Here is a 20,051-nt window from a genome sequence, read left to right on the forward strand (position 1 = left end):
ATACATTTGGATTCATAATGCCAGGCATTTATCACATGGTCTCACTGTTTGCTCAAGGCCCTCTTGCAATTTCAGAACTAGTAAATTTTGGAGAAGTAGAACACAGCCAGTGGTTTCAGCCACTAAGCACATTTGCTTGTGAAATGATCTTGTCCTGTTTACAATTTCTCATCAGCTATGTTTTTTTTAAATCACTTATGTAAGTGATTTTCTTATTTATGGAAGTGTAGTCTTCTATGTGGTTTCCTTAATTCATATTCTTCCCAACTGTAGTGTTTTGTTGAGTCCTAAGTGAATTTTTGTTTTTCCTTTTTTGGCCTCAGCATTAGTAAAGTTGAATGGTCAGTGGTTATCGAACAAATGGAAAATTATTACTAACAGTTGGAGTTTGGGTATGTATACTGGGGGAGTGTGTGGTGGTTGGAGGGGATGCTGATTATCTCTGGTTAGGAGGGATTTATATGTATCCCTTTTGTGTCTTTCTGTTTTGCAGATTTCCTGCCTTTTTTTTTTTTTTTTTAAACCCTCACCTTCCTTCTTGGAGTCAATACTTTGTATTGGCTCCAAGGCAGAAGAGTGGTAAGGGTAGGCAATGGGGGTCAAGTGACTTGCCCAGGGTCACACAGCTAGGAAGTGTCTGAGGCCAGATTTGAACCCAGGACCTCTCATCTCTAGGCCTGACTCTCAATACACTGAGCTACCTAGTTGCCCCCCACCCCCACCCCCGCTCCCCCCCCTCTTCTTTTGATAACTGCTCTTTTCTTATTCTTTGGAAGTCACTGATACTGGAAAGACCTTAGTAGTCATTACCCTCATTGGTCATGGTTTAACTATGTGGATATTGGTTATCAACCTTGGCCTGGAGTTAGGAAAACCTCACTTCAGCCTCAGATACTTATTAGTTTTGTGATCTTAAACAAATAAATTCTGCTTCAATTTCCTCAATTATAAAATGAGAGGCGATAATACCCACCTCCCAAGGTGGTGGTGAGGATCAAATGTGATAATAATTGTAAAGTGTTTAGCCTAGTGCCTGGCACATAGGAGGCACTATATAAATGCTAGCCATTGGGGCAGCTGGGTAGCTCAGTGGATTGAGAGTCAGGCCTAGAGATGAGAGGTCCTAGGTTCAAATCTGGCCTGACACTTCCCAGCTGTGTGACCCTGGGCAAGTCACTTGACCCCCATTGCCCACCCTTACCACTCTTCCACCTAGGAGCCAATACACAGAAGTTAAGGGTTTAAAAATTAAAAAAATAAAAATAAGTGCTAGCTATTATTATTTTATGATTAACTTTTATGATCATTTTTTCCAGTAAATTAACATATATGTTCTTAAGTTCCTTATCTTGAAAGAAGAATAACTTACATTTATATACTGTATGTCCTATATTGCTTTAAGGTATCTAAAGTTCTTAGACATGTAAATAATGTTTAATGAATAATTGGAAGGGGATGAAGGTAGTAATTGAAAAGTGGGAGGAGTATAAGAGAATGTTCAGTCATTTCAGTTATGCCTGACTCCCTGTGACTCCATTTGTGGTTTACTTGACAAGATACTGAAATGGTTTGCCATTTCCTTCTCCAGCTCATTTTACAGATGAGGAAACTGAGGCAAATAGTTAAGTGACTTTTCTAGGATCACCCAACTATTAAGTGTCTAAGGCCAGATTTGAACTTGAGAAGATGAATCTTCCTGATTTCAGTCCTGGCTGTCTTATTTGTTGTGCCATCTCTTTGTCCCTAGAAGAAAGAATGCTTTAGCTTGAAAATTGAGTTCTCATCCTGGGGTAGACAGATACTTTATGCATCTAGGCCCATAGTCCCATCTTAATTTGTTTCTTGTGATATAAGGAATGTCCTTTAGAGTCAAGACTGTTTCATTTTTGTATTTGTATATTTAGCACTGTCTAGCCTAGTGCCTGGCATGTTATGTACATCCAATAAAAGACCTTAGACCTGGAGAGGCACATGGCCTTTGAACTGGAAAAGACCTTAGAGATGGGCTTAGTCCATGGGTTCTTTACCATTTTTTGTGTCTTGGGCCCAAAGACCTCTTCTTAGAAGACTATTTTCAGATACATAAACTTAAAAAAAATTAAACAGGATTACAAAGGAAGCCAATTATATTAAAATATAGTTATGAAAATATTAAAAAATAATGAAACTCAGAACACTTGAGGGCCAAACCTCATATTGTACAGGTGGGAAACGTGGGTCCAGAGAAGCTAAGGTTACCCAGGCAAAAAGGAACAGAGTCAAGATTTGAACTAGGGTCTTCTGACTTTGCATCTTTTGTTCTTCCCACAATATCATGCTTCCTCTTCTTATAAATGTTATTCATTGATTGATTGCCTTGGTTACAAGCTTAGTGTTTTTAAAAAAAACATTTGGGCTGATCATTATTATTGGGCTGATCATATTATCATAAAAATTGCTTTGTTTTTTTTGTATGTACTTCTCAAATGCAGATCTATGAATAAAGAATGGCAACAGCTTCTGGTGAGACACGTTGTATCCCAGGCCCTGGAATCTCCAAGTTGCAGTTTGCTCCATTCAGTAGTGCCTTAGATGCTGGATTCTGGCATGAACTGACCCAGAAAAAGCTTAATGAGTATCGCCTGGATGAAGCACCAAAGGACATTAAGGGTTATTATTATAATGGTAAGCTAGTCTACACTTCTTTATCATGGCCTATTTTCCTCCAGGTAGTCAAATTTTGTTTCTGTTTGAATCAGGTTTCTAGTTTATGATTTAGAAACTTGGCTTATGACCCTCAGTTTCTCCTCTTATGCCCTGTTTTTTGATAAAACTCATTTTCATCTTTCTTCCTTAATAGAAGCAAAAGTAAAAACAAAACCCAAGACATTTGCATTTCTTAATTAAATGTGGAGAAGAGATTGCCTGATTTGAGATGTGTGGTTTTTAAAAATGTCATTGGTTGGTTTTACTTAACTATGAAATCTTGATACTGCCTTCTCAGACATCCTTGTTATGAACTGTCCAGGGTTAATAACATAGCACTAACTCACTTAAGAAGGGGTGAGTGGAGAAAGTAAGCATTTATGTAACATATACTATGTGCCAGACACTGGGCTAAGCATTTTACAAATGCTGACTCATTTGAAAAAAGGGGATGCTTGTCCACAAACTTGCTTGGATGAGTGCCCAATTACTGATTTGTTCTTGTTTCTGTCCAGGTGATTCAGCTGGCCTGCCAGCACGTTTGACTTTGGAGTTCAGTGCTTTTGATATGTGAGTATATGGTCAGGATCTGAGCTAAAGAATTTGGTTTGCCTTTAACGATCTAGAGTCTGTCATTATGGTAGGTGCACCAGCGACACAGGCAAGTGGTCAGCCCCTTGTAGTGTGGGACTATGGGACTTAATACTTGTCTGTGAGGACCAGGCACTTGGTAAATGCCCCATAAGCATGCAGTTAATTAAAACTTGGACTTTCCTCCAAATTTTGTTTTCAGCTTGATGTTGGGCCTTTGTGTTTGTGCCCATTAATTGGCTCCTTCAGTTTTTTTTACTGTCAACAAACACTATTCAAAATTGACTGAGTACCAACTGTGTGCTGGTCCCTTGGGTAAATGCACAGAAATGTCTAACACAGTTTTTGCCCTCCTGGAGTTTATTGAGAAATGAAATATTAAATGAAGTGAAATGAAGAAGTTAAAAAGCATTTCAAAATAAAAGCACAAGAAATGTCACAAAGCAGGATATAACCAATAAGAATTAGGAGTTCAAAAGAGGGAGAGAGGAATCACTCTGCACAGGGAGGAGTAAGGAAAGGTTCAAAGAGGAGAAAGGATTTGCTCCTAGAATGTGAAGGAGGGACAGGATCTAGGGCAGGGGTCGGCAACGTATGGCTCTCAAGCCATATCTGGCTCTTTTGAGGGCCAGATATAGCTCTTTCTGCAGGAGCCATAGAGTCAATTTTTTTTTCAGGCGCTGTTACAGGAGCGCACACTGTGAGCACTGTACGACTCTCACGAAATTACATTTTAAAAAATGTGGCATTTATCGCTCTCACGGCCAAAAAGGTTGCCGACCCCTGATCTAGAGAGACCTAGAGGAGGAGGACAGCATTTCAGATAGGGAATAACTTTAGCACTAATAAAAAGAGTCATAACCAACATAAGGTCAGGGGGAAGGGTCAGCAAGTCAATCCAGATGGGTTTCGGTGAAGAAGAGTTGAAAAAAAGGGCATCAGATACCTAGTGAAAAGTTTGAAAAATATCCCGTGGAGAAGAGGGAGCTCCAATGAAATGTTTTGAGCCAGGGAATGATATGATGAAAGTAGAATTTTAAGATGTGTCTGATAGTAGTATGAAGGATGAGTTAAGGAAGAGAGGGAATAAGAACAGATTAGCCTTACAAAATATTTTCTTCACAATACCTTTTTGAGGTCTATAGTATGGGTATCATTATATCTTATACCTAAGAAAATCTTAGAGAGGAACATCAATTTCTTAACATCAGGGAGCAGCAAGTATCCTGGCCAGGATTTAAATTCATGTCTGCTGGATCCCTATCCAGTGCCCTTTCCAGTACACCAGCTTCTCTTGGATGCTGAAAATGAGTTGGGCTGTTATTCCAGGCCAGTGGTGAGAAAAGAGCTCAAATGAAGTTTGTGATTGTGGGGAAGACTCAGTAATTCCAAAATCCCAAGCCCATTTACTTGGGGAAATGGTATTACCATGAGCAGAAATGAGAAATTCAGTAATCAGAGATAATTTTGAGAGCAAGTAGAGAACTTTATTTTTAGACATATTTAGTTGGAGGTAATATCCAGGTAGAAATGCCCACCAAGCAGCTAGAAATGTGAAACCTTAGACTGGGAGAAAGTTGAGAGTTATAAATGTAGATTTTAAGAATTATCTGTAAGTGTATTAAAGATAATATTGAGGCCATAATTATGAAATAGATTAAATCTCTGGAGAAGATATTAGGACAGGAAAAGTAGAGGATTGAGAACTAAGCTTTATGGAATGTTCATGGTTGTTGAAGGTGAGGAAGAAGAGGAGCCAGAGGAGGAATAGTTACAGTCAGGAGAAAACCGACTCAGGAAGTAAGAGAGGCTCAGGGTAAGATGGGCATCAGTGTTATACAGTGTAGCCATGGCAGGGAGGATAAGAGGTAGAAAAAGTATTAAATTTTGTAATTTGAAAGTTACTGGTAACCACACTTTGAGAGTTTGGGGTAATTGGAATGGCTAGAAGCTACATTGTCATAGGTTTAACAGAGGGAATAGATGGGGAAAAAGTAGAGGCAACAGGTATGAACCATTTAAGAAGTTTAAGAATTTAAGTTTCCAGCAGTGACTGGAAGAATCTTTATCACCATGTTTTTTTAAATATCTGAGCAGAGTTTTGCCTAATGAATTTGTTGAGAGCGCATAGTTAGAGATTGTTAAGGAACATCTAATTTTTGACCCTAGTAACTAATAAACCATTTTTGAACATTGGTCCTCAGTAAGGAATTTCAATGGAAATCTCCAGCTTTTTTTTGCCTCTCAAAATCATGATTTTTATTTTTATTCCCCAATCAAGTTGCAAAATTTAGAAGCATAACTAAACTGAAGGGGCTTCTTGTCATCATTAGTATCATTAAATGTATTTTTGTATCCTTTGTTGTTTCAGGATTTCCAGAACATCTTGTTCTATTATAAATTTCTTGTGATATCTTGCCAAAATTAAATTAAATTCTAGTGCTCTCTCCTTCATCAAGCATGGATTCATTATTAATTTACTTTTGTAGTAATTAAGAAACAGTGAGGAAAGCTTTAAGATTTATAAGTCGGAATAGACTGTCATTAAATGATGGGCAAAGTCCAGAACATGAAGTCTAGTATATGCTTATCTAAATTAAATCTTACCTAGCTCCTTTCATTTAGAATCTTGTCTTAAAAGTTTGTTTGTTTTTTTAAATTTCACTTTGTCAGAAGCTTATTTTCTTTCATAACTTGTCAAAATTTCTTTTCTGTTGAGCAATAGTTTTAGGAAAGAATGGATCAAAACAAGTTTGTTTGAACTTAGATATGTGACCTACCTCCATCCCTTATTGCAAAACTTGAACATCCCAAGTGATAATTAGGAAAGCTGATGAAGGGAAGGAATTGCCTGTTATGCAGTGGGATTTTGTGATGTTCCCTGTATTTTCAGTACTGGTGGTTTTCTCATTAATTTAAAGTAACATCTCATTTATCTGAAGGTTGTTTGCTTGGCAGCCTTAAGTCTGAAACATAGTTAAGAAAATAAGCAAAAAGGGCCCTTGAGGAGTTAAGAGTCCTTTCAATAAACCTTGTACCTTCCACTCAGGGGAGAGCTTCCTTACATTCTCACTCAAAACATGTTTTTATTTTAGATACAAAACTAAAAGCTTCAGTTATCTTATTTATTAGCCAAGAGCAAATCAGAAACAGTAATTTGGAAAGAAACTCTAGAAAGAAGTATGTTAACACTATCAAGAAGTGATCTAGTCTGACAAGAAAGGAGAGAGAGAAATTGGATGAAATATAGCCATGTGGTAACATGCAGTTTATGGGGCCATTCCACACACATTGATAGCCACTCATCATAGCTTTATTGTATTATAATAGAGTTCAAAGATAATTGGTGTTGGTAATGACCCTGAAGCCCCAAGAACACCAAATTCTGTTCAGGTTACTCTTTCAAAAGTCAGAGATGTTTAAGCTACTTTTTAGTAAAGTTTTTATTCAAAATGATTGGAATCAGTTTGGACACTTAAAGGGGTAAGCTTTATTAAGCTGGAACATTCTTCTTTATTACGTCCCAACTCATTCCCTGGCAGTACTCAAGTTGAATAAGGGATGAGTGTAGCTCCAGCAGAGGCAAAGGTTCTTAATTTCATACCTCTTATACTTCTTCAGTACCAACCATAGTGTTTTCCTAAGTCACTGCTAGACATACAAATGGGTGCTCCAGGTTCTGACTTTGGTTCTCTTGAGAATTGTGTCACCTGGGACAAATCACTTAACTTTTCTGAAACTTCATTTTCTTAATTTGTCAGTCACTTTCCATCTCTAGGACATCTTTCTGTCCTTTCAGGGTGTTCTAAGGATTAGTGAGAGGGTTTCAGGAAGTCCCTAGGGCTTCTTAGACAAACAACTCTTTCTATCCAGTTATTCCAGTAGTGTCTGTACTCCCATACAAATACTTTCTTGAAATGTCCCTTTGTAGAGTCAGTACTCATTGATAGTAATCAAAGGTATCACCAGCCTTTGTTGAATTCTAGTGATCCCTTTTGAACTGCTCTTAGATTTCAGACACCTGTGAATCACCTGAATTTGTAGAGACTGTCGTGAACATGGACTTTCTACATTTTATTTATTTATTTATTGTCCAGGAGATCAGGCAGGCTGACTCTTGTAAGATCTTCCAACTACAACATTCCACGATTCTAAATATTTGTTTTCTCTGTATTCAGTGCTTTGGGGATTAAAAAAGAAGGATTAATGTGTAGAATAAAGTGCCCTGGAAAGAGCTCTCTTCTCCCTCTTCCATTAAATTTTGACCTATTATTTAAAATTCAGTCCAAGTACTACTTCTTCCAGAAGTCTATCCTGCTCCTCTGGTTGATGATTGTCTTGGAATTTAAATGAGCTACATTTTTCATCTATCTCTCAAATGCTTTTGTGGGGTATTATATTTTCTAGTTACAAAATAAGCTTCTGGCTTATTTACTTCCTATTCTACAACTTTCATGAAGGCAGAAACTATGACTTATTTAAATGTTATATTTCCTTCAGAAACTGCACATAACTGAATGAATAAAGTTACACTTTAGAGCAGTGATGAGCAACCTATGGCCTGTGGGCCAGATGCAGGGGTGGGGGTGGGGGCCTGAAATGTTCTATCTGGCCACGCAACATTATTCCTGATCTGACAAATACAATGAGTAGGATACAATACAATGAAACTTCGAAAGAATTGCCTTAGAAACAGATTGACAGATGAGCATTTCCTTTCCTTTGGCCCCCCCTTTAAAAAGTTTGCCCATCACTGGTCTAGAGGTTTCATTGGATTAGAGTAATTGGAGAATACTTTGGGGCAGGGACCATATATTTATTTTATATCCCCTCTGATACCTAATGTGATACTGAGCATATAATGGTGATATTTCCAACTTACTCTATATAAATAATCAGTATGATGGGAAAAGTGAGAACAAGGAAGTCTTCACTTACCAACTATTCTCCCTCTAGAGAATTTTTGATTAGTTTTCCAGTGCTAATACTCTCCTTCCTTTATATTGCCCCTTTGAGTCTGTGAAATCTTTAAGGGCAACGTCTGTTCTTTAAGGACCCATAGTATTGTGTCATATGCATGTATTTGAAGAATGGACAGGCACTGCATACTTTGTGTTGGTTTGAATCAACCAGAAGGTATTTAGTAAGCAACAATCCCATGCCCTGTTACTGTGTCAGGAGTAGAGGATACAAAAGTTTATAGCATGTAATTCTTGGCCCCAAGAAACTTACAGTTGAGATGGAAACCAGACTAATAGCCACGAAACCTTTTTTAAAAAAAAAATCCATCTAATTAATTAATTAAGAGTATTTTCCCATGGTTACATGTCATGTTTCCCTCCTCTCCACCTCCCCATCCCAGAACCAATGAGCAATTATGAAATCTTTGAAAGAAACACATAAGGTAGCATATAATAAAGTGCTAGATTATATATTCCAAATTATTACTACCTTTGAAGTTCAGAAGGACATGAGAATGAAGTTTGGACTAGTGAGCGAAGACTTAATGAAGTGTAAGGATAAGAGTGATAAAGAATGAAAAAGGAGGGTATATTAGGAAGGTGAATGGGAAACAAAGACATAAAGGTGGTCATAAGCATGTTGAATGGAGGGAGGCCACTAGTCTCAGAGCAGAGAATATATGTAAATTCTTGGAAGAATACTTTTTCTGACATTCATAATAGATCATAAGAACTAGCATAGGATAGTGGATAAAGGGTTGGACTTTGGAGTCAGTATACCAGTTAATCCTAGAATCATGGGCATACCGCTCATACCAGAGAGCAAGGGTCCTTAATCCTTTGGGAGACTAGATATATTTTAGGGGTTTGGTACATTTGTCTGGGGAAAAAATTATATCTTTATTTTTACTCACCTCTAATTGAAATATTATATTTTCTTCATTAATAACATTTTGAGAATATGTCCATTGATTTTACCAAAGGGGTCCATGAAACAAAAAAGGTTAAGAACCCCTGCTTAAAACTTCATCTATAAAATGAAAAAAATAATACTTGGACTGCCTGCATCACAGAATTGAGCATTTTGGAATTCAGGCAGTGTTATAGAAATGTGAATAGTTATGTTGACATGCAGATATACACTTAAGAACTATATTTTTCTTCATGCTCTCAGTTTTTTTAGGAATGTTATTCATAATAATTTTTATGCTAATTTACTATGAATGATGAACTTGTGTAGTAACCTTTTATCTTTTCCTTAGAAATGCTCCTACCCCAGCCCACTGCTGTCCGGCTGTTGGAACTTTATTTAACACCAACACCCTCGAGTCCTTTAAAACTGCAGATAAGAAGTTGCTTTTGGAAAAAGCAGCAAAGGAGGTTAGATATAAAGAAGGAATATCTGTCATATTTTCCTTAACTATTTCTTTAACCTGGTATCTACTGAATTATGAACTCAAATGCATAGGTCTGCCTGACCTAACCAAATGCTTTGTACATAATAAGCACTCAGAAAGTATTTGCTGAATTTATTTGAATGCATTAATTCATCAGTTATTCTTCTAGCCCCGGTTCTAGTGTGATGAATTGTTGGAGGTAAAAGAGAGAGCACTAGGGTCCCTGGGGAGTTCAGAAATTGATTGGAAGGAAATTGTCCAAAGAGACATGTTCTTCTACAAGTTGGATCTTTCTTGGAATCTTAGACCAATATCTAAGACACACTGATTCTATGCCAGGTTAGATTTGGACTCTTGTCTTGTGTATCCCTGAAAGAGGAAATTGGATTTCTCTTATGAAAGAGGAATTCCTATTCTCTGCAGATAGTCAATTTCCTAAGAAAAACTTGATGTATCCACTTAGTACAAAAACAGATGGAGGGGGCAGTTGGGTAGCTCAGTGGATTGAGAGTCAGGCTGAGAGACTGGAGGTCCTAGGTTCAGATCCGGCCTCAGACACTTCCCAGCTGTGTGACCCTGGGCAAGTCATTAGACCCCCATTGCCCACCCTTACCACTTTTCCACCAAGGAGCCAATACACAGAAGTTAAGGGTTTTAAAAAAAAAAGATGGAAGCATAATTTATTATTATAGGAATTTTCCTTAAATAAGGAAAGAAATAGGATCTGTAAGCTTTTCTCTGTTTGAATGTATGTTTTTCTTCTGGTTGGAGAAAGTATTATGACATATAATGGAGTTACATCATATAAAGATTTGATTTACTAAAATTTCAACTTGATTCAGCAAAGAGAAAAAAAAGCCAATTTAAATTTGCGTACTCTTTTATTGAATCAGTATATGTCCTAGAGTGTACTTTGACAGATAAATAGCAAGTCTCTGGGTTTTCCTAATGGTCCAGGCAAGCATCTCTTGATTCTTGGGACCTGCCTAAAAATTATAAAGAGGGGAGGCTCATTTGAATGCTTAGCCACGTTATTTCTGCCCCAGGGCTCAACCCATTATTGAATAGGTTATTTTACCAGAGTAGAGGACATGGTGGGTCTTTGGAGTTGGTCCTAGTCTGCAGACCATTGAGGAGGAGGGAAAATTGACAGGCAGATAGCAAATCTTGCTTATGGTCAAAGTGGCGTTTAATGGAATGCTGGGCCTGGCCAGTTATTTCTCTAGAATTATGGCCTTCTCTGATGCTATTGCCCCCAGTACCTCAAGAAGTGCTTTTAAGCTCCTTGATGATGGGGATGGTTTTTGTTTCCTTATTTCCTCATGGTGTAGTGGACACTTATTAACAAGTGCTTGTTGAACTCTAAGCCAGTTCCTTTTTCAAAAATAAACCCTTACTTTCCAACTTAGAATCAATACTGTGTACTGGTTCCAAGGCAGAAGAGTGGTAAGGGCTAGGCATTGGGGGTTAAGTGACTTGCCCAAGGTCACACAGCTAGGAAGTGTCTGAGGCCAGATTTGAACCAAGGATTTCCAGTCTCCAGACTTGATGCTTTATCCACTGAGCCACCTATCTGCTACTTAAGCCTGTTCCTTAGCTGAGCTACAAAGCAGAGCCATCAGTTGAGATGTAGGTCCTCGGAAAAACCCACAGCCCCACTTACTCTTTTGTTGGTTAGTTCTGTATGTGACACAAGAACTCAAAGCTTGGGGACATTTGCTTCTTCCTTCCATTGACCCTTTCCTTTCTTGCCACAGATATGGGAATCAATAAAATCAGGCGCTGCTCTTGAAAATCCTGTACTCCTTAACAAGTTCCTGCTCTTGACGTTTTCTGTAAGTAAATGCATCCCTACGGCTTTGGGGACAAGGAAAATTATAACAACAACTTCAAAAATTAGGATTGATTTGAAGTGTAAATGGCTCAACTGAAGCTCTAGTGCCAGTGTTTGAACCCTTGCTGCCTCTCCTGTTGGCACACACTTTGACTGTGAGGAGCTATAGGAGTGATAAGATACAGTTTACTGATACCTAGAATCATATACATGCTGTTGGTAGATGGCAAAGAAATCACAAATATGCACCTATGTTGCATTTTTGTATTCTTTTATAGCATTTTTGATATTGCAATTTAGGCAGAATTGATTGTTAGGCACTTCAACACAGGAGAGAATGGAATTCACATGGACTTGATCCATGACCAGGAGATTTGCTGGGTCAAGAAAAATTATACCTTGTGTTCTTGTTTTGAACTATTTTGAACATTTTGATTCAGTCTGAAATCAATAAATAGTTTTTAGATGTGTATTTGAATGAAGAATTAGCTAAGCATTTAACATTAATGTTAATATTCATTTAGTAAGAAAGAAATAGGTAATGTGGTATAGTGAATAGAGAGTTGGCTTCCAATCAGGAAAACCTGGGTTTAGGTCCTGCCTTGGGCATAATCTGGCTGTGACATCCTGGATAAGTCCCTTAACTTTTCAGTGACACAGGCAGTTCTTTGAGACCATAAAGGTTTAGAAGGTGTAGATCTGCATTGCTTTGGTCATTTTCCCAGCCTACTTCTTGATTTTGGATTTTGTTAATGCTCAGCTTTATGTTTTTCTTTTCTTTTTCTTTTAAAAAAACCCTTACCTTCCATCTTAGAGTCAATACTATGTGTTGGTTCTAAAGCAGAAGAGTGGTAAGGGCTAGGCAATGAGGATTATGTGACTTTCCCAGGGTCACACAGCTAGGAAGTATCTGAGGTCTGATTTGAACCCAGGACCTCCTGTCTCTGGACCTGGCTCTCAATCCACTGAGCCACCCCTTCTATGTTTGTCTAGTGGAGGGGTTTCTGACCTGAACTTCTTTGCTTGTGGGTTCTGCTGCTGCTTTCCTAGCTCATTCTGGGGGCCTGTAAGTTTTCATTGCTTCCAAAGCAGTGTGTGATCCAGCAAGAGATCTGTTCGTTGCCTTCTTGGTTTGAGCACTACAAGTTCTTAACTCATCTTTGGGTTTGTATGTGGTAGAGTTTCAGTAAATTACTACTAGACTCACTCAGTCACTGTGAGCCTGCTGGAGGGTTCTGCAGATTCAGAGCAATCAAACTGTTGGTTTCCCTTTGATCTGAGATACCCTCCCCCTGTTATTATCCTGCAGGCTTATGTGCTGGGCTGAAGGGTGAAGCTGCTTCTGTTTTGCTCCTGGACTCAGAAGTACACAGCTATGTTCTGGAACTTCTTCTATGGAGCTAGGACCCCACTTTACTCCTCTCCCCTCTGGATCTGTGACCAAGAACTGAGTAATGGGCTGCAGAGCTGCCAGAAACCCAAAGTTTTTTTATGAGAAAAATCCCAGGAGTGTTGGCAGTTGTGAATATAGACTCTCTGAGGGTCTTGGAGCTGATAACACTCTGACTTGCATGTTAGGGAAAGGGGAAAAGGGAGAAATTCACAGCCCTTTGACTTAGAATGCTCTAGGAGCATCTAAAGACTGCAGCACTGAGGATTGCTCCACAAAGTTGAGGGTGGGGGAGAGGGAGTGGTGTGAAAGCCAACTGCCAGTGACTAAGAAATAGAGGTCAAAACCATAGAGGACTCCATCCAAATGTTGGAGAACATGAAGCCTAGCTCCGCCTCCAAATGCTAAATCAGAAATGGAGGCTGTAGAAAGTGCTGAAGACAGTGAAGAGATACTGTGGGTCAAGAGATGCTCAGGAGGCACACTTAAAAGAGGAGAAGAGAGAACTCTACAAGTACCATCAAAGCTTCAAGAATAAACCCTTGGCTACAAGATCTCCAAGAATCTGGATGAAATGAAGCAAGAGATTAAAAAATGAACCACGAAGGAAATCATGGAAAGAATTGGAAGAAGAAAAATTAGCTTAGATCAGAAGCTAGAAAACCTTCTCTAAGTAGTAGATTCCTGAAAAGTAGAATGGAGCAAATAGAACACAATTACTCCACTAGGCAACAAGAAATATTAGGACAAAATCAAAAGGCTGAAAAAAATCAATTTGAAGATCCATGTTAAGGAGAGATCACTTAAGGTTTACTGTACTCTTTGAGAATGATGGTGAAACAAAAATCCTGGCTATTATATTTAAATAAATCATGAAAGAAAACTTACCAGATCTATTAGAACCAGAGAACAAAATAAAGAGTAGAAATAACCTACTGGTCACCTGAAAGAAACCCAAAATTGAAAACTCCCAGGATTATCATAGGCAGAAAGAAAAAAAATATACTATGGAACCATAGTTGGGATCTCATAAAATGTGGTAGCTATGCTACAATAAAAAAAAAGTAAGTCTTGGAAAATAATATTCCAAAAGGCAAATGATATGAAGGCAACTACACCAAAAGAAAGTAAATTTTGGAATATTAAATCCCAGAAAAGTAAATAAATAATTTGAGCCATTGGAAGAGGTAAACAGTGATGCAGTATTTATCTTTAATAAGAGAAGAGACAAGTGTCCTCTAGGGATCAAGGATCACAGAGGAAATTAAGACATAGTACTTGGAAGCAAGTCTGCACCTCTCCCCCTCTCCCCCAAATCACAATATGGCCATAGGAATTGGAACTGGAAAGGATCTTAAAGGTACCTTAGTGCCATATTGGAGAGCCTATGACACACATGCCAGAGGGGGCTGCTCGTTTCTCCCTCCCCGCATGCTTCTGAGGACATTTCTCCCATCACCCACCCCTCTGCCCAGCAACCCAATGGGAGCACTTCCTTCCTCCTCTGTCTGGGCTAAGGGGGTGGCTCACATTCAGTGTGAGGGTTATAGTTTGGGCACTCAGTCTCTAAAAGGTTCACCATCACTACCCTCGTCCAACCTTCTCATTACAGATGAGGAAATGACTACCCAGGGTCACATAGGTAGGAACAGGGTTGAAGATCAAGCTCAGGCCTTTTGACCCCCATTGTAGTACTACTCTTTCTATGAAAAAGCTATCTCATTTGACTTTGTATTGTAATTATTTGTGTATTGGTCATATCCACTTTCTGGACTTTTTCTGTGATGCAGCAACTATTGTCTTATCTAGACTTTTTAGCCCCCTCAGCTACTAGCATATTATATATATTTGGTATATGATAAATATTTGTCAGATTGAACTAACTTCACCTTAAGAGTTCTAAAATATTTCTCAATAAAGATTTTTTCTGTTGAATTGTTTTTTCCACTTTTGCAGAAGAATTCTGTTTTTAACTAGGTATCTTTCAGCATTGCTTTAATTGTTAGTACCCTAAATATTTTAACACCTTCAGTCATTAGTTCCTGAATGTTTGGTCTAACTGAGTTGGGTTGTGGAACCGATTTGGTGGGTTTTTTTTTTTTATTCATGAGACAGAACATTAGGAAATTCAACCCTTGTAATTTTTAAAGATGACCAGATGACAATCCCAGGACATTGTGAAATCCTTGGTCTTTAATTTGTAACTTTTCTTAAGATGGGAAGTATAGCAAGATGGTTTGTTTTTTTCTTATGGGAAGCACATGACTTGCCATATGTATTGATATTTAAGATATTACAGGGTAGATTTTGAAAAGCCCTCAATTTTTCATACATAGAAAACAATCATATTATTAATACAAAAGTTGCCAAGTACTGGTATGATAATACTGCTATAGGAGTCCTGAAGTTGCTACAAATCTTCGCTACTTTTCCACACACTGTTGGTTCTCAGTATCATGAGTTTCAATTAGCTGCCCCATGTGGTTTGCTAATGATTGATGCCTTAGCCTATCTAACTAGTCATCATTATAAGACTTCTGAGTCATCATCATCATCGTTTTCTTCCAGAGATTTATATGTATCTAGAAAGAATTGTTACCTCATTATTTCTAGTAAGCCTTTTCTTTGCCTGCTGTTCCATAATTTTTGCACCTTTTAGAGCTGAATTCCCATTGAAATGGCATGAAGATGACTCTGTTTCTTGTTTCTTACTTCAGTCCCTGAGCAGTTGGGGGTGGGGGGTGTAGCATGTTGAGAAGTGCTTGAGGGGAACCTGAAAGAGAAGGCTTTGCAAGGAGAGTACCTGGAGGAGAGGTGTGGCCTTGGAGGAGGTCTGTAAACACAAGCTTGGTGGAGGTAGATGGGAACAGCTATAGATGGAAGGTGGGGTGACAAAATATGAATCTTGGAGTGGGCTCACAAAAACAGTTTGTGTAGAAGGAATCATGAAAGGCAAGTGGTGATGATGTATAATATTCAGTTATTTGCATTAAGAGATTATCATAATCTGATGGTACTGTGAAGGGTTAAAATTTTTGGGTAGGAGTTTGACAAAAGTACAGAGAGCAGGTTGATAAACACTTAGTTTATTCTGATGAGAAGTTTGGATAGGAAATAGGAGGGAGGAAAGTGAGATTATCACTCTAATATCTTATAACTATACCTAAAATCCAAATCTTATACTAAAATTTCTAATAAACCCTAAATCCAGCTGCCTTCAAGGGCAGAATCTTCTTGCCTGGCAAAGTAGGCCTAACTTATCTACTCTGTCTACCTAAGATTATATTTGCTATCTAACTACCCAAGCTAATCAATAAGCATTAATCACCAACTCCTTAAAGTAGTTCTTTTTTTTTTTTTACCCTTACTTTTTTTTAAACCCTTACTTTCCATCTTGGAGTCAATACTGTGTATTGGCTCCAAGGCAGAGGAGTAGTAAGGGTAGGCAATGGGGGTCAAGTGACTTGCCCAGGGTCACACAGCTGGGAAGTGTCTGAGGCCAGATTTGAACCTAGGACCTCCTGTCTCTAGGCCTGGCTCTCGATCCACTGAGCTACCCAACTGCCCCTTAAAGTAGTTCTTCCTCAGCTATAAATAGTGAAACTGCTTGTCACAAAGACACAGACTCCTGCTCCCTCAAAGCTCTGAGGAGAAAAAGCCCAATTGTCACCTCATTCCTTCCTTATATACTTTCCTCATCTCCTAGGTGATGGAATCTTCACAAAAGTCTGTCAGAGCTGTTCTTAGCTGTGAAACTCTTACTTAGAAATTCTGCTCTTAAAGAGACAGGGAGATTAAGAAACTCTCTTTAACAGTACCAAAGTTTATAGGATCATAGATTTAGAACTGGAAGGGATCTTAAAGATCCATGTACCATCTGAAACCAGCAGTGGAGGCAGAGGTGATTGCTAAGAGCTTTTGAAGGTCATATGTCAAACTGTAGGAAAAAAAGTCTAGACAAGTATTCTAAAGTTCCTATGTGTCCTAGACCCCTTTGAAAATCTGATGTCTATGGATTCCTCTTAGGAATAATGCATAAAAAACAATACATGAGGTTGTAAAGGAAACCAGTTATATATACATACATATACATATAGTTTTACATACATATATTTAAAATAAATAAACCAATTATATTGAAATACAGTTATCAAAATATTTTAAAAACAAACTCGCCGACTCCAGGTTATAAAAACATTTGCAATAGAGGAGAAATCTCAAAATAAGTAGTGATCACTACAAGGAGCTTTGAAGAAAACTGAATCTTAAGCAGAGACCTATATATGCCTTTGGACCAAAAGGAGGAGTCTTTATGACAGTCTAATCCTAATCTAATTTGAGCACAGCATGAATATCAATAATTCTTTTTTTTTTAAATTTCCATATTGTTCATTTTTGTGAGTAATCTTATAAAATCAAGACACCAAAACATAAACTCAAATAAACAATTGAAAAATGATATGCTTTCATTTTCATTCCTATTCCAACAGTCCTTTCTCTGGAGGTGGATAGCATTCTTTGTCATAAGTTCCTCAGAATTGTCCTGGATCATTGTTTGATAATAGCTAAGTCTTTCACAGTTGGTCATTACACAATATTGCTGTTACTATGTACAATTAGAAACCAATTATATTGAAATGTAGTTGTTGAAATTTTTTTAAAATCACCAAACCCAGATTAAGTGCCTCTGGTTCAGACCAATAACCCTATATACCAACCATGTATCTTGAGAAGTCCTTTGTGGCTTCTGGGACAAATAGCTGATAGTAGTAGGATAAGAATCAATAACATCAGGGAATGAGAGATAGTATCTGGGGACAGGGATTCTTTGAAAGTTACTCCCTAGTCTATATTTTGAGATTATTTTTTGTCATCACCTTATGTCATCCCTTGCCACTCAAGAAGTATGTTTTGCTTTTCTAAGCCTTTTCATGTTAGGAGTATACGTAGTTTCCTTTTGCCTTCTATATTCTATAGCATTGGCTCTTACCAGAGGTCTAAGGAATGAAAAGATCAGTAAAGAATAGAACTCCAGTCCATCTTTCTTGTCTTTTTGGAGATATGAGAATATTCAAGGGGAGATGGCTTATTACATAATCTTGATTACAAACGCCAAAACCTGGATTGTGCTGTAGACTATATGAATGCTTGTCTCCTGTTGATATTTTGGAATAATACCTCTTCCACTCTTGAAACCAGTTGGGAAACTGGGACAGCATTGTGATTTAATTTTGTCTTGAGAATAATTTGCTCAGATATAAAGCTGTCAGCCTCATTCAACAACTCACCAAATATATCTGCAGTATGTTTGCTTTGACTGCTTAATTGCTAGGTGATAGCAGCCAGGGTAGTTCTGGCTCCACATTTTAGCTTCCTGGTAATTCTTTAGGTTGTTCCTTGGCAGAAGGTTCTGGGTTCAAAGTTTTCCTTGATTACAGGTATGACTCAGCCAAGTCTTCTTGCCTTCTCCAGCATCAGCACTATCTTGGCTTAGATCTCAGAAATACATTATTTGGGTCCTGGCTTCATCTTTCCATCTTTGCCAAGATGAAGGCCCACCCAGCATGATTCCATGTCTCCTTCTCACCCTCCCTCTTTCACACACACACATACCTAGTGTAGGCAACTGATAAATTACTTTGACCCAAAGGAAAAAAATTCATCTCAGGGTCTTGTTTCTTCTTTTAGTTGGTGCCTGTTTTGGCTGTCAAAGGAGCAGACAAGTCACTTCCTTAATTTCAGTTTGGTTTTGCCCTTGTCAAAAGGGACTTTCCTTTGAAGGTATTGATGACAGGCCACAGTTAGAGGTGAAGAAATCAATCACGAGGCTGTCTTATTTGGACCTAGATTGAGCTTTTAAAAACTCCCAAAATTCAGTCCTGTCTCCTTTGTTGCTAAGCAAATTTCAGTATGAATATTAGCCTAAAATAACAAGAGACATCAATTTTATATTTGCTAAGCACTTAAGTTATGCAATTATAGATATAATCCTTAGGGTAGGGAATTCTTTTTTTTTGAAATAAAATTTTAATTGCAGTTGCCTTCATTTTGTAATCTACCTATAGAAGAAACTCTACACAGCATATTTCTCTTTAGCTTGGAATTTGAGAAAAAGCCAGTCCATTTTCTATTTTATTCATGCTTTAGATACTATGATTGGTGCTGGGGATACAAAAATGAAACAATGTTTGTCCTTGAGGAGCTTACTATCCACTAGTAGTAGGATCTTTCTCTCTCTCTGTACACACACAAAGAGAAGTAAATACACAGTTCTTTGAGGAAGTAGAGAATACTTAACATCTGAAAGAATGAGGGAGATTTAGTTACTAAAGATACCAAAGGAAACTCCTAGTAAAATAGTTTCACTTCTAAGGCAATTCAAGGACCATTATTTTAATAGTTATATCACTTTAGGGCTTAGTGGATTTAGAGCCAAACCTAGAGGTAGGAGTGGCCTCATATACTTCCTAGCTTGTGTCCCTGACCAAGTCATTTAACCCCTATTACCTAACCCTTACAGCTCTTCTGTCTTGGAACCAATGTTCTGTATTGATTCTAAGATAGAAGGTAAGAATTTTTTAAAGATCATTTTATTTTATTTTTACAAGCCATTATTCTTGGTCTCTTCTAACCTCCTCTCCTTTACTTCCCCTTCCTCCTCTCACCCACTAAACAAAAAATAAAAGTAATCCTCATAACAAATTTGCATAGTCCAGGAAAAATAATTACTCATTGACCATATCCAAAAATGCATATTTCATTCAGCATTTCAAATCATGTTACTAGCCTACTTAATTTTTAGTCCTATAGAATAATGGTTTGTCAAGGCTTTCAAAGTTGTGTAGTCAATAAAAGTGTGACAACTAAAGTTGGGGTGCTCTCTTAATCCTTGCTAAATAAGGAGGGGTAGAAGGTGATTGAAGTGATAGGAGAGGAATGAAAGGGATGGCTGAGTTTAGGGAAGGAATAGACAAGGTGATATATGGGATGATAAGGGAATGGGTGAGGTATTCAAGAGAGGCAGCTGAAACAGGTTAGACACTCAGGTTAGAGACAGAGGATACTGGGGGAATAGGCCGAACCCTTCCAGGCAGGAAAGGTATCTCTATGGACACAAGAAGTTGAGCCATTCAGAAATGATTTAAAATTTGCTTTGAGGGCTTTTCTTGTCAGTTTCTCAAGTCCCTAGAGGA

General features: G+C 38.0%; 1 protein-coding gene across 1 annotated transcript in view; it reads left to right on the top strand.

The window, feature by feature from the left end:
* Positions 1–328: 328 nt before the first annotated feature.
* ATG7 (autophagy related 7) overlaps positions 329–20,051 on the top strand; it is a 248,572-nt gene continuing 228,849 nt past the window's right edge. Inside the window, exons 1-5 of the mRNA XM_044665944.1 lie at positions 329–392; positions 2,472–2,664; positions 3,201–3,255; positions 9,500–9,617; positions 11,392–11,469. Of these exons, the coding sequence (XP_044521879.1) occupies positions 2,487–2,664; positions 3,201–3,255; positions 9,500–9,617; positions 11,392–11,469 (429 nt within the window). The 5' untranslated portion in view covers positions 329–392; positions 2,472–2,486. The remainder of the gene's footprint in view (positions 393–2,471; positions 2,665–3,200; positions 3,256–9,499; positions 9,618–11,391; positions 11,470–20,051) is intronic.

The sequence above is a fragment of the Gracilinanus agilis genome, chromosome 1 (genome assembly GCF_016433145.1).
Source record: "Gracilinanus agilis isolate LMUSP501 chromosome 1, AgileGrace, whole genome shotgun sequence".
Taxonomy (NCBI): domain Eukaryota; kingdom Metazoa; phylum Chordata; class Mammalia; order Didelphimorphia; family Didelphidae; genus Gracilinanus; species Gracilinanus agilis.